The 13593-nt window shown below is 40.1% G+C and overlaps 1 protein-coding gene across 1 annotated transcript in view; it reads right to left on the reverse strand.

Moving 5' to 3' along the window:
- FAM162A (family with sequence similarity 162 member A) overlaps window positions 1-8513 on the reverse strand; it is a 15112-nt gene extending 6599 nt beyond the window's left edge. The window contains exons 1-3 of the mRNA XM_015558475.1: window positions 8504-8513; window positions 2789-2932; window positions 689-797 (exon numbers count right to left, since the gene is read on the reverse strand). Of these exons, the coding sequence (XP_015413961.1) occupies window positions 689-797; window positions 2789-2932; window positions 8504-8513 (263 nt within the window). The remainder of the gene's footprint in view (window positions 1-688; window positions 798-2788; window positions 2933-8503) is intronic.
- Window positions 8514-13593: the final 5080 nt, after the last annotated feature.

The raw sequence follows: 13593 nt of genomic DNA on the forward strand, positions 1-13593 counted from the left end.
ACTCTTTCCTGGATCCCAGAGAAGGAATACACTGCTTTTAAATACTTTTATGCCTATGTCTGAAGACTTGAGTGAATTGTATAGAATATAATTATTGTCACTGGTACCTAACTGATACACCCAGATTAAAACAACCTAAAAAGAGTGAGCATCACTGTTTGGTCCCTGTACCTAGAAGAAGAAATCAACTCAGTTGACTTCAGAGTATGCTGTTCACTAGGCACTACATGACTTATCAATGATAAGAGAGATATCCTAGACGTTTTTATCCCAGGTACTTGATAAAGAGGAAACATTTAGAGAAGTGAAAACTTTTATTTTTTTAATACTCCTGAGGATATTTTTCCATTGCTTTTTAGCGAGAGTGGAAAGGAGGGAGTGAGGGGAACAGTGAGAGAGAGAGAGAGAGAGAGAGAGAGAGAGAGATTCACTGACTGCCACACACGTCCTGACTGGGGCTAGGGATTGAACCTGAACACAGATATGTGCCCTTGACAGGGAATCGAACCCCTGACTCCTTTGGTGCACAGGATGACGCTCCAGCCACTGAGCAACACCACCAAGGCAAGAAGTGAAACTATTTTAAAATTGGGTTGACAGGTTTTAAGTAGATACAAAGGAACCGCTTCTCCTTTAAAACAGATCAGTGAGAAACAAAGCTGCTTATAACCCGAGGGTCAGCACTCACGAGATAGTCTCTGGGATTTCCTCCTCCTTTTTGAAGCGACCTGCCCATATCAGGATCTTCCTCTCCCAGTCCGTGGGTTTGTGTAATGGCACTCTGTGGCTGTATGTCTCTGTGAGAAAAACAAGACGAGACAGCTTACTTATGTGAGATTATGACTCTCAAATTTAGCAACAAAAAAATGCTATTTGTGCCATTTTAGATCTATTGGGTCTGACTTTTTGCCACCTGTGTAGGTTTCATAAATTATTCTGGAGTAGAGATAACCATGAGCAAGGGTGATAAAGATGAGAAGAGGCCAAAGGCTGAACCTCAGGCATGGCCCAAGAAAAGGGACAGGAGAAAATGGAGTGGCCCAAGAGGCAGTTGAGTAAGAGGGGTAGAAAACCACAGACGTAGGAAAAAGACTTTTAAAGAAAGGGGAAGTCATTGAAGATAAGGAGCAGAAAAGGTTAGGGAATGACAGAATGTCGAGGTTAGAAGGGATCTTGGAGACAGTCTCATCCAAATGCTGCATGCTGCCCACATCTCTACTGCAGACAAACCTCCTTGACTGTTATCTACCAGTCACACTCACGCCCACCTCCATACCTTTGTTTATGCTGTTCCTTTCACTTCATCAGAAGGCAACAGCAAAAGAACAGGAAAGTTAATAAGGAAAACATCCCAAGAACCAAAGACGAGAAAAGAGGCTTAGAAGTATAGAAATAGTGCTGCTGTAGTTTTATCTAAAACTTCCAGGGTTTGGCACAACTGTCACTATAGTATTTTTTCCTTCTCATTTTATTTATTTTTTTAAAATATATTTTATTGATTTTTTACAGAGAGGAAGGGAGAGGGATAGAGAGTTTGAAACATCGATGAGAGAGAAACATTGATCAGCTGCCTCTTGCACAACTCCTACTGGGGATGTGCCTGCAGCCAAAGTACATGCCCTTGACCGGAATCGAACCTGGGACCCTTCAGTCCGCAGGCCAATGCTCTATCCACTGAGCCAAACCAGTTAGGGCTTCCTTCTCATTTTAAGCACTATACACCCATTAAAGATAATTCAGAAAGTATAGATGTGAGAAAAGAAAACATAGATGTGAAAAAAGAAAGTATAGATGTGGAAAAAAGAAAAAGATAAAAATCATCCCTAATTTTCTTGTCATAGCATAATCCCTATATTTTTATTTTGGTTTGTTTCCTAAGGCTTATCCCTATAATTATATATGTATGTGTAATGCTATATCTGTATCATGCTAATTTTACATCGCTACACACAATGTAAAATTTTTAATTCCTGCCTTATTCATTAGCAATATAACATTCCCCGTGCTAGTACATGGTATTTATAAGCAACATTTCCAACATATGCATAATCTCACCAAGTAGATCTGACATACATAATTAATCATTCACAGAGTATTTGACATTTAGGTTTATTTTCATTTTCCTATTATATATAAAAAATTGAAACATCTTTATACTCAAAGCTTTTCCCATATGTAGGGATTATTCCTTAGGATACATGCCCAGAAGTGAAACACCAGGTCGAAGGGCACAAACATTTTTAAGCTCTTGATAAATATATTTTGAGTATGATTCCTTTCCACTCACCAAGACCTGCCTGGCCCGAGCATGAAGAAGCAACAAGCAAATTGTTCTTAGGACCCTACAGTTTGTAAATTATGCTCCTTCTTCCTAGAGTGGTGAGTGAGAAGGGTGTGAGTTAGGGATAGGACTAAACGTGGCTGAAGTTAAAGCCCAAGCCAGACCTTAGCCCAGGTTGTATTTTACCCAAAACATCATTTCTTGATTTGGTTCATCTTTGGGGCTCCTTAAAAGATAATTTTAATTTCCAGACTACTATTCTTTGGTGCATCTATTCTCCTACAAAAAGTGACAGTCCAATCATTGAGGCAAGAAATAAACATGACAAATGAGGAAAATGAAGAAATAATTGCTACCTGTGAGCACAGCCAATGTCAGTACAATTTGGAGGTCTGAACTACATGACAAGGTATAATGTAGAGGCCACCTTCTTTTAGGTTTTTTTAATTCCAAATAGACTCTTTGGGAGCTGCCTCATCTATAATTGGAAAAGTAATAAAAACTTACTGGACGGAGGTTTTGGAGTTTCCTGGGGTTTGGTGCAAAATCCATTTATTCTCTTCCAATCAGAGTTTCTGGTAAGCCTTACAGATGAGGAAGCATCTCTTTCACATAACCTAAAACAATTTCCTAGAAAAGAGAGAAAAATGTCTCAGAGAAAGAAAATCTGATGTTGTCTCCAAATGAGAAATGCCCACAAAGTATATATTTCATTTAATAAAATTAACCCATTTAGAAAATGAATATACTACTCTATATGTAAGCTACATATACTATGTTTAGGGATGCTATGCTTGGTATTGTTTTAAAATATACATGTGTTGCTGATTAGAAAATGAGCAATTTATAACATAAACATTTTATCAGCTGCTAAGTTTTATAAAAGTGCTTCTCATAGGCCTTTTCATAACAATAGAGGTTCTGGTGGAAATATTATGTATTATGTCACCTGGCTGTTTAGGTAAAGATTAGCAACCTCGCAGACATGATAAACCAAGACACCAAGTTGCCAATATTCTTGTGGCCAACTCTGGGTAGGGAGTTGCAATGGCAAGAGGCTCTATAAAGCCTTGCTCCTTCCAAGTCACATTTCTCCAATTAAAAACCAACTTTAGCCCTGGCCAGTATGGCTCAGTTGACTGGAGTGTCATCCATACACCGGAAACTGGCAGGTTTGATCCCCATGTGGGAGGCAATCGATGGATGTTTCTCATCTCTCTCTCTCTCTCTCTCTCTCTCTCTCTCCTTCCTCTCTCTGAAATCACCTTTGGATATAGTCATGAGTTATGTGTAATTTTAAAACTATACACACAGCCATCCTATATAATAAAAGCCTAATATGCTAAGTGTCCAGTCATTCAGTCGGCCATTCAACCAATCAAGCATAATATGCTGATGATATGCTAAGGCTGCTCAACCGTTTGCTATGATATGCACTGAACACCAGGAGGCAGACGTTCCGACCAGTAGGTTAGCTTGCTGCTGGGGTCCAGCCGACTGGGATTGCATGAGACAGACCGGACATGCCCTGGTGCCCTCCCGTGGCCCCTTCTTGGCTGGCCAATCTCTCGTGTCCCTCCCCTCCCCTAATTGTGCACTGGTGGGGTCCCTCTGCCTGGCCTGTGCCCTTTCACAATCCAGGGCCCTCAGGGGATGCTGGAAAGCCGGTTTCTGCCCCATGGCGGAACAACCGGTTGCTATGATGCACACTGGTTTCAGGCACTGAGTCTCTAGCCCATATATATAAAAGCCTAAGTGACCGGTTATGACAGGAGCTGCCCCTAGTGGTCAGTGCACTCCCACAGAAAGAGCGCTGCTCAGCCAGAAGATGGGCTCACGGCTGGCGAGTGCAGCTGTGGTGGCGGGAGCCTCTCCTGCCTCCACGGCAGCGCTACCGACCGGCAGCAGCAGGTGTAGCGGGGCTGGGATGAGCAGGAGTGGTGTGGCACACAGCCCCAGTTTGGGTCCGTCTCCGGCCGCCTGCCACTTTGGCACTGCTACAGCCCTTGGAGGATGTCGGACTGCCAGTTCGGCATGATCTCCATAGGCCAGGCTTGTACCAGGCTGTGCACCAGGTCTCTAGTAAATATATAAAACTGTATCTATATATATAAAAGCCTAATATGCTAAGTGTCCAACTGTTCGGTTGACTGCTTGACTAGTCGCTATGATGTGCACTGACCACCAGGGGACAGACGCTCTGAGAGGTAGGTTAGCTTGCTGCTGGGGTCTGGCCAATTGGGACTGGGTGAGACAGGCTGGACATGCCCTGGACCCCTCCCACGGTCCCTCCCCGGTCTCTAAAATATTTCTTTCTAATTAATTTCCTTTCAATGTACACAAATTCGTGCACCGGGCCTCTAGATATAGGTTGGTAATTTTTAAAATCTAAGTTCTAAGCACTGACAGAGTAGTATTACAAATCTCCATGTACTCACCACACAGTTTCAACAATTAATACGTGGCTAATAAACAGTTTCATCTGAACCCCATCCTCTCCTTCTCCCCTACTTATTTTATTTTATTTACTTATTTTTAATATATTTTATTGGTTTTTTATAGAGAGGAAGGGAGAGAGATAGAGAGTTAGAAACATCGACGAGAAAGAAATATCGATCAGCTGCCTCCCGCACATCCCCCACAGGGATGTGCCCGCAACCCAGGTACATGCCCTTGACCGGTATCGAACCCAGGACCCTTCAGTCCGCAGGCCGACGCTCTATCCACTGAGCCAAACCGGCTTCGGCTCCCCTACTTATTTTAAAGCAAATCCAAAACATCATGTCAATTCTTCCAGAAATAACTTCAGTATGCATCTCAACCCAAATAAGTTTTCAAATAACTTTGTATTACTATAAAATAATTCCTTGTTATCATCACATTTTGGTCAAATAATGATTCAGTTTGGGCTCATAATTTTTTTAGTTGGCTTATTCTAAATAGGTGCACACACTGAATATGGTTGATGCTTCCTGTGTAGGTCACCCCCTCCTTTTTTGGTGTGATTTATTAATACATTAAAAAATAATACATCACGATCAGGTGGGGTTCATTCCAGGAGCACAAGGATGGTTCAGCATATGCAAATCAATCAATGTAATATACCACATTAATAAAGGAAAGGATAAAAAGCATATGATTTTATCAATAGATGCAGAAAAAGCATTTGATAAGATACAATATTTATTTATGGTCAAAACACTCAATAAAATGGGTATAAAAGGAAAGTACCTCAACAATATAAAAGTCATATATGACAAACCCTTAGCCATAATCATCCTCAACAGTGAGAAATGGAAATCTTTTCCTCTAAAATCAGGAACAAGAAACCTACTCTCACCACTCTTATTCAACATAGTTCTGGAAGTCCTAGCCAGAGCAATCAGGCAAGAGAAAGGAATGAAAGGCATCCAAATTGGGAAAGAAGAAGTAAAACTATCACTTTTTGCAGATGATGATTCTGTATATAGAAAATACTAAAGACCACCAAAAAACTACTAGGAACAATAAATGAATATAGTAAAATTGCAGGATACAAATTAATGTACAAAAATCAACTGCTTTCCTATATACTAAAATTGAAACTTTAGACAAAGAAATAAAAAAACCAATTCCTTTTGCAATTGCAATAAATAAAACATCTGGGAATAAACTTAACAAAAGATGTGAAGGACCTATATTCTGAAAACTACAAAGCATTATTAAAAAAGAATGAAAAGGATACAATAAAATGGAAAGATATACCATGTTCATGAACAGAAGAATCAACATAGTTAAAATGGTCATAATTACCCCAAACAATATACAAATTTAATGTAATAACCCATCAAAATCCCTATGTCATTTTTTAAAGAAATAGAATTTTAAAAATTTCTAGATTTGTATGAAACCACAAAAGTACCCAAATAGGCAAAGCAAATTTGAGGGGAAAAAGAATGAAGCTGGAGGTATCACAATATCTGACTTCAAATTATATACACTACAGAGCTCTGATAATCGAAACAGCATGGTACTGGCAGAAGTACAGACACACATACCAATGGAACAGAATTGAGCCTAGAAATAAAACCACATACGGGAAAATAAATTTTAACAAAGGAGCCAAAACATATAATGGAGAAAAGAAAGTCTCTTCAATAAGTAATGCTGCACCCCAAAAGACCAATGCCAAGGCACATTTTAATTAAATTGGCAAATACCAATAGCCCCAACTGCCCTCACCTGCTGGCCTGGTCACCCCTAATTTCCCTCCCTTGCCAGCCTGGTTGCCCCTAACTGTTCTCCCCTGCTGGCTTGGTTGCCCCCAACTGCCCTCCCCTGCAGGCCTGGTCCCCCAAAATGCTCTCCCCTGCCAGCCTGGTCCCCTCCAACTGCCCTCCCCTGTAGGCCTGGGTTCCCCCCAACTGTCCTCTCCTGCAGGCCTGGTCACCCCCAACTGTCCTCCTCTGCTGGCCTGGTCACCCCTAACTGCTCTCCCCTGCCGGCCATCTTGTGTTGGAGTGATGGTCAATTTGCATATCACCTCTTTATTACATAGGATGGGCAGAGGATGTGAACACACACCTCTCCCAAGACATAAAGCTCTGGCTGGGTGGCTCAGTTGGCCTCGGCATCCTCCTGTACACCAAAAGGTTGCAGGTTTGAATCCCAATCAAGGCACATACCTGTTTCAGGTTTGATCCCCGGTTGGGATGCGTATGGGAGGCAACCAATCAATGTTTCTCTCTCCCTTCCTCTCTCTCTAAAATCAATAAATATATCCTCAGGTGAGGATTGAAAAAAAGACATACAAAAAGCCATCAGATATATGAAAAGATGTCCAATTCACTAGCTATTAGGGAAATTCAAGTAAAAACTGTAATGACATTACCACCTCACACCTGTTAAAATGGCTATTATCAACAAGACAGGTAATAACAAGTGTTGGTGAGGCTGTGGAGAAAAAAAGAATCGTTGGCCCTAGCCAGTAGCTCAGTTAGAGTGTCGTCTGATACACCAAGACTGTGGGTTCAAACCCTGGTCAGGGTACATGTAAGAATCAGTGAATGAATGCGAAAGTAAATGTAACAACAAATCAGTTTCTCTCCCTTCCTCTCCCCCTTTCTCTCTCTCTAAAATAAATCAATAAATATTTTCAAAAAAGGAACCTCCACTCACTGCTGATGGGAATGTAAATCAGTACCGCCACTTTGGCAAACAGACTGGTGGTTCCTCAGAAAAATTAAAAATAGAGTTACCATATGACGTAGTAATCCCTCTTCTGGGTATCTACCTGAAAAACTAAAAAACATTTATACATAAAGATATATGCACTCCTATACTGATTGCAGCATTATTCCTGGTGGCCAAGACATAGACAACCAAAGTGTCCTTCCATAGATGGGATAAAGATGTATGCACAATGGATATCACTCAACCATAAGATGAAATACTGCCATTTGTGACAACATGGATGGACTTTGAGAATATTATGCTAAGTGAAATAAGTCAGAAAAAAGCTAAGAAGCATATGATTTCTTCTCATAAATCTCAGAGACAGAGACAACAGCATGGTGGTTACCAGAGGGAAGGGGGTGGACGGCAGTAAGGGGTAAAAGAGGGATAAATGTATGGTGATGAAAGATGATTTGACTTCCGGTGGTGGGTACACAATGCAATGTACAGATCATGTATCACAGAAATGTACACTTGAAACCTATATGACCCTGTTAGCCTATGTCACCCAGTAAATAATAATAAAAGGAAAACCTGGGACATAGGCCACAATGGCCTAATATACCTAGAAATGTTTTTGAAATCTCATGTCTTATAAAATTGGCATTGTTATATAAAATAATTATGATGTATCAAATTGCTTACTAGCTGTAACCCCAATTTGCCCCTGAATGTTATTTCTCCCACCCTAGGGCATCCTCACTATCCCTTCTTTGATGCATATGGAAATATTGAGGTCCTCCTGTAATTGAAATTGAGTTCATTTTTAGTTTCTATTATTATTTTTACTTCAGGCATCACATCCAGAAAGGACTTTCAGAGTTTTATTTTCTTCCTGGGACTGGCAAAAGCACAGGGAGTGATTGCATTCCTTTATACCCAAGGATTGCTTCACAGAGGCAGGAAGACCTTGACCCCACACCGTCAGCCCCAGTTCCTGACCACAGAAGCAAGAAGGGCAGGGAAACCTCTATCACTGACCCTTCACAAAACCTCCTGTGCCATTACCTTGGGGCATGTCACCGGATTCTAAACACTGTCCCATGAGGGAAGAGCAAAAATAACACAAAATACTAGGCCAACTTTTTAATATAGATTTAAATGAGGCTGTGTTACTCTGAAAGTAAGAGTCAGAATAAGTGGGGACTGACCATGGTGAATGTGTTATTACTCAGCAAATCCAGAAACAGAAAAACCAAAGGGCAACTTCTTTGAAGTGATATAAATGACAGGGTTTTAAAAAGAAAATAAAGCATTACATTTACCCATAAAATAAAAGACACTACTGTGGACTTCTCATGGGCATATGTATTTGTGTAAAGATTTTTGAAAGAACATTTTTGTTACTTGACTCCATATCATAAAATTCATCCTTTTAAAGCGTATGACTTTGGTTTTTAGTATAGTCACAATTTATGTACTAATTACTACTATGTAATTTCAGAAGATTTTCATCATCCCAGAAAGAAATCCCAAATCCATTAGTATTCACATTTTTCCTCTCCCCAGCCTTAGGAAACCACTAATCTACTTTTTGTCTCTATGGATTTGCATATTCTGGACTTTTTATATAAACCAAGTAATATAATATGTGGCCTTTTGTGACTGGCTTCCTTCACCTAGCAAATTTTCAAGGTTCATCCATGTTGTAGCATTTATCAGTACTTGATTTTTTCATGGACAACTTTTATTCCATTGTATAGATATCCCAGATTTTGCTTAAATATTAGTCAATGGACCTTCAGGTGGTTCCCACTTTTTGGCTGTTATGAAGAATGCTGCTATGGACGTTTGTGTATAAGGAGGGAACATCTATTTTCATTTCTTTGAGGCATATACTATGAGGTGAAATTGCTGGGATATATGGTAACTACAGTTAATCATTTGAGGAACTGCAATACTGTTTTCCAAGTGTCTGTAGCATTTTACATTTCTATCAGCAATGTCTGAGTATTTATTTTTTAATTAAAGCCATTCTAGCAGGTGTGAAGTGGTCTCTCATTGTAGTCTTGATTTGTATTTTTCTACTGAGTAATGATGTTGAGGATCTTTTCCCATGCTTATAGTTATTTATATATCTTTTCTGGAGAAATGTTCATTCAGCTCCTTTGCTCATTTCTTAACTGGTTGTCTTTTATTATCAAGTCGCAAAGAGTCTTTATATATTCTGGATAAAAGTTCCTTATCTAATATGACTGCATATATATTCTCCCATTCATACGCTGTCTTTTCACTATCTTGATGATGTCCTTTAAGTACAGAAATTTCTAATTTTGATAAAGTCCAACTTACCATTTTATTTTTTGTTGTTTGAGCTTTGGTATCATACGGGGTCACAAAGGTTTGCTCTAAGAATGTTATAGTTTTAGCTTTAACATTTAAAATAGTGATTCTTTTTTTTAAAACTTACTCATCTTTTAAAAATACTTTTATTTAGGATTTTGAGAAACATTGATTTGTTCCACTTATTTATGCATTCGTTTGTTGATTCTTCTATGTTGTATCAGGATGATGCTCTGATCAACTGAGCTACCAGCCAGGGCAGGATTGTGATTCATTTTGAGTTAATATTCGTACATTGTGTGTGGAAAGGAGGGGTCCAACTGTATTCTTTTGCATGTCGACATTCAGTTCTTCCACTGGATTCTGTGGGTTTTGAAGTGATATTTGGTATGAAGTGATATTTGGCAGAAAGTACACACTACAATTGAGCTCGCTTGTTCCTCATTGTAAAATGTGGTTAATGTAATCTTTACTTCACCAGGGCATCATTTGTTGAAAAGACTATTCTTTTCTGTTGGAGTGTTTTGGCACAATTCAGAAAATCAACTGACCAAAAATGTGAGGGTTTAATTCTGACTCTCAATTCTATTGCACTGATTTATAGTCCCCCGTGTTCTTTGTTGTGTTTTGCCACAGAAGTCTATGTTCCATGTTTGCCTGTTGGTTAGCAAATAACTGGACAGAGACTTCATTAAACGTGTTCCACCAATAAGACTTGCGAGTCTTTGCTGAAGAACTGTGTGCATGCTGGGCCATGCTCCAGGGTGGGGGTTATGGGGCAGGGGAGCTGGTGGCACTGAATTAGCTCTGAACACGAGAGAGAGAGAGAGAGAGAGAGAGAGAGAGAGAGAGAGAGAGAGAGAGAGACGCTAGCTCTGTGAATGGGAGTTGAGACAGAGACACAGATGCTAGCTCTGTGAATGGGAGTTTCCAGAGAAGTGTCAGGTCAAGCAGTAAAAATCCTCTGAGGCTGAGGGTTTGGGGGAACTCTAAATCTATTCTGCCTTCTTCAGTGCTAAAATGCTGGTTTCCATAGCTACGGTGATTGTGGGGCTATTAGTTTTCAAGGCTACTGTGAAGCTGAGAGGAGATAGCAAATCAGTTAAACTCCACAAGGCTTGCTGTGCCACGATTAAGCCATTTTTCTTGGATAAATGCTACTTGGATTGTCACGAGCCTCTGGTTATTTTCTAGAGTTCTGCAAAAATTGATTCTAAGAATTTCTGGCAGTTTTTCATTGTTTTATATAGGAGTGGATATCAGAGGTCCTTACTCTAACACACCAGAAGTCAGAACCCCTATTTGTGCAAGGATTTGTGGTTACCTGCAGTCTGATTTCCTTCATTAGAGGCCTCAGTTATTCCCGTTTCCTAGGGCTGTTATTCCAGAAAGCTTTGCCTGGGTCCCGGTAACCACACCATCAGTGCCACCTTGTGGCAGCAAGTACACACTACAATTAAGCATGCTCGTTCCTCATTTTAAATGTGGTTAATGTAGTCTTTACTTCACCAGGGCTGCTTCGAAGATTAAATGGAAAAAACAAATGTTGGAGCATTTGGCAAGATGTTTGAAACACAGCAGGAACTCTTAAAGGTTAAGTTTGTTTTCTGAAACACTACTTAAGACATTAATCTTCAAAACATTTCCAGAGCACTTTTTTCTGAGAAATCATGCAGTTACTAGGACATGAGAAAATTCTATGAACACTCTTCAAAAGATTTTTATGGCTCTCAGGATTACAACAAAATTATTTAGTGGTGTGTTCTCACACTTTAGTATGCATGAGAATAACTGGAATGGCTTGTTAAAACAAAAATCAGTTATTCCCGTTTCCTAGGGCTGTTATTCCAGAAAGCTTTGCCTGGGTCCCGGTAACCACACCATCAGTGCCACCTTGTGGCAGCAAGTACACACTACAATTAAGCATGCTCGTTCCTCATTTTAAATGTGGTTAATGTAGTCTTTACTTCACCAGGGCTGCTTCGAAGATTAAATGGAAAAAACAAATGTTGGAGCATTTGGCAAGATGTTTGAAACACAGCAGGAACTATTAAAGGTTAAGTTTGTTTTCTGAAACACTACTTAAGACATTAATCTTCAAAACATTTCCAGAGCACTTTTTTCTGAGAAATCATGCAGTTACTAGGACATGAGAAAATTCTATGAACACTCTTCAAAAGATTTTTATGGCTCTCAGGATTACAACAAAATTATTTAGTGGTGTGTTCTCACACTTTAGTATGCATGAGAATAACTGGAATGGCTTGTTAAAACACAAATCACTGGACACACCTACCTCCAGTTTCAGAATCAATAGTTATGAGGTGGAGGCTGGGAATCTGCATTCCTAACAAATTTCCAGGTGAAGTTGCTGCTTCTGGTTTGGAACTACACTTTGAGAACCACTGTGTTTTTTCAAACAAATTGCGGTAAAATATATTTAACACACAATTTACCATTTTTAAATGTACAGTTCTGTGGTATTAAGTACATTCACATTGGTGTGACACCATCACCAGAATTCACCGTCACCACTATCCATCTCCGGGATTTCTTCATCTTCCCCAGAGAACCACTGGTTTCATGAGACCTACAGGCCCCATCTCACAGTCCTGTCCCACTCCCTTCTGGCAGGCACTGAGACAGAAAGGAACACAGGTAATTGGCAGTGAGCTAGGACTCTGCTCTCTAAATAGGAAACAGAAAAATAATCAACAGCCCTAGCTGGTTTGGCTCAGTGGATAGAGCATTGGCCTGTGAACTGAAAGGTCTCGGGTTCGGTTCCGGTCCAGGGCACATGCCCCGGTTGTGGGATGGATCCCCAGTGGGGGACGTACAGGAGGCAGCCGATCAATGATTCTCTATCATCATTGAAGTTTCTCTCTCTCCCTTCTCTCTTCTCTGAAATCAATAAAAATATATTTAAAAAAGAAAAAAAGGATCAGTAATTATTTCCTTTGAGAAGGCTGCCTTTCCCCATCCCTCTTTTTTTTTTATTTAAAAAAATACATTTTTATTGATTTCAGAGAGAAGGGAGAGAGAGAAACATCAATGATGATAGAGAATCATTCATTGGCTGCCTCCTGCACGTCCCCCACTGGGGATCCAGCCCGCAACCCGGGCATGTGCCCTTGACTGGAATCGAACCCGGGACCCTTAGTCCGCAGGCCAACGCTCTACCCACTGAGCCAAACCGGTTAGGTGGCCCATCCCACTTAATAAGAACACAGGCAGTTTAGGAGAATAGAGAAGAATAGACAGTTAAGAACAGAAGTTGCCTCTCAGCTCAGTTTAGGGAGTAATTTAAAACAAAAATGCTCACATCTACACCTATTTACAATCAGTCACATAAATGCATGTTTGGAGATACTCAACAAATAATTGAGTACCTACCATGGTCCAGGCAATACACAAAAAGAGATGAAAATCTATTCCAGTAGAACTTACATTCTATTGGAGGGGAAAACTATATAGTTAGTAAGTGCCAGAGAGAAAACATGAACAGAGGGGATATGAAGTGTTTGTGTGCTTGGAGTGGAGTGTGTGGGTGAAATTTTAGATAGGATAGTCAGGGAAGTTCTCTTTGAGAATGCCTTGTTGAAGGAAGTGAAGGAGCTAGCTATACATATCTACATGCAGATATCTGGTGGAATGCTATTTCAAACAGAAACAACAGTAAGTGCAAGGGCCCTAGAGCGATTCTGGAACAGAGTAAATAATGTGAAAAGGATTTGAGATCACAGAGGTACCTGAGGTGGCGGTGGGGATAGGACTTGAAGGCATGAGGGGTTTATCTAAATCAGAAAATATTTATC

This window comes from Myotis davidii, unplaced genomic scaffold (assembly GCF_000327345.1).
Source record: "Myotis davidii unplaced genomic scaffold, ASM32734v1 scaffold292, whole genome shotgun sequence".
In the NCBI taxonomy this organism is placed as follows: domain Eukaryota; kingdom Metazoa; phylum Chordata; class Mammalia; order Chiroptera; family Vespertilionidae; genus Myotis; species Myotis davidii.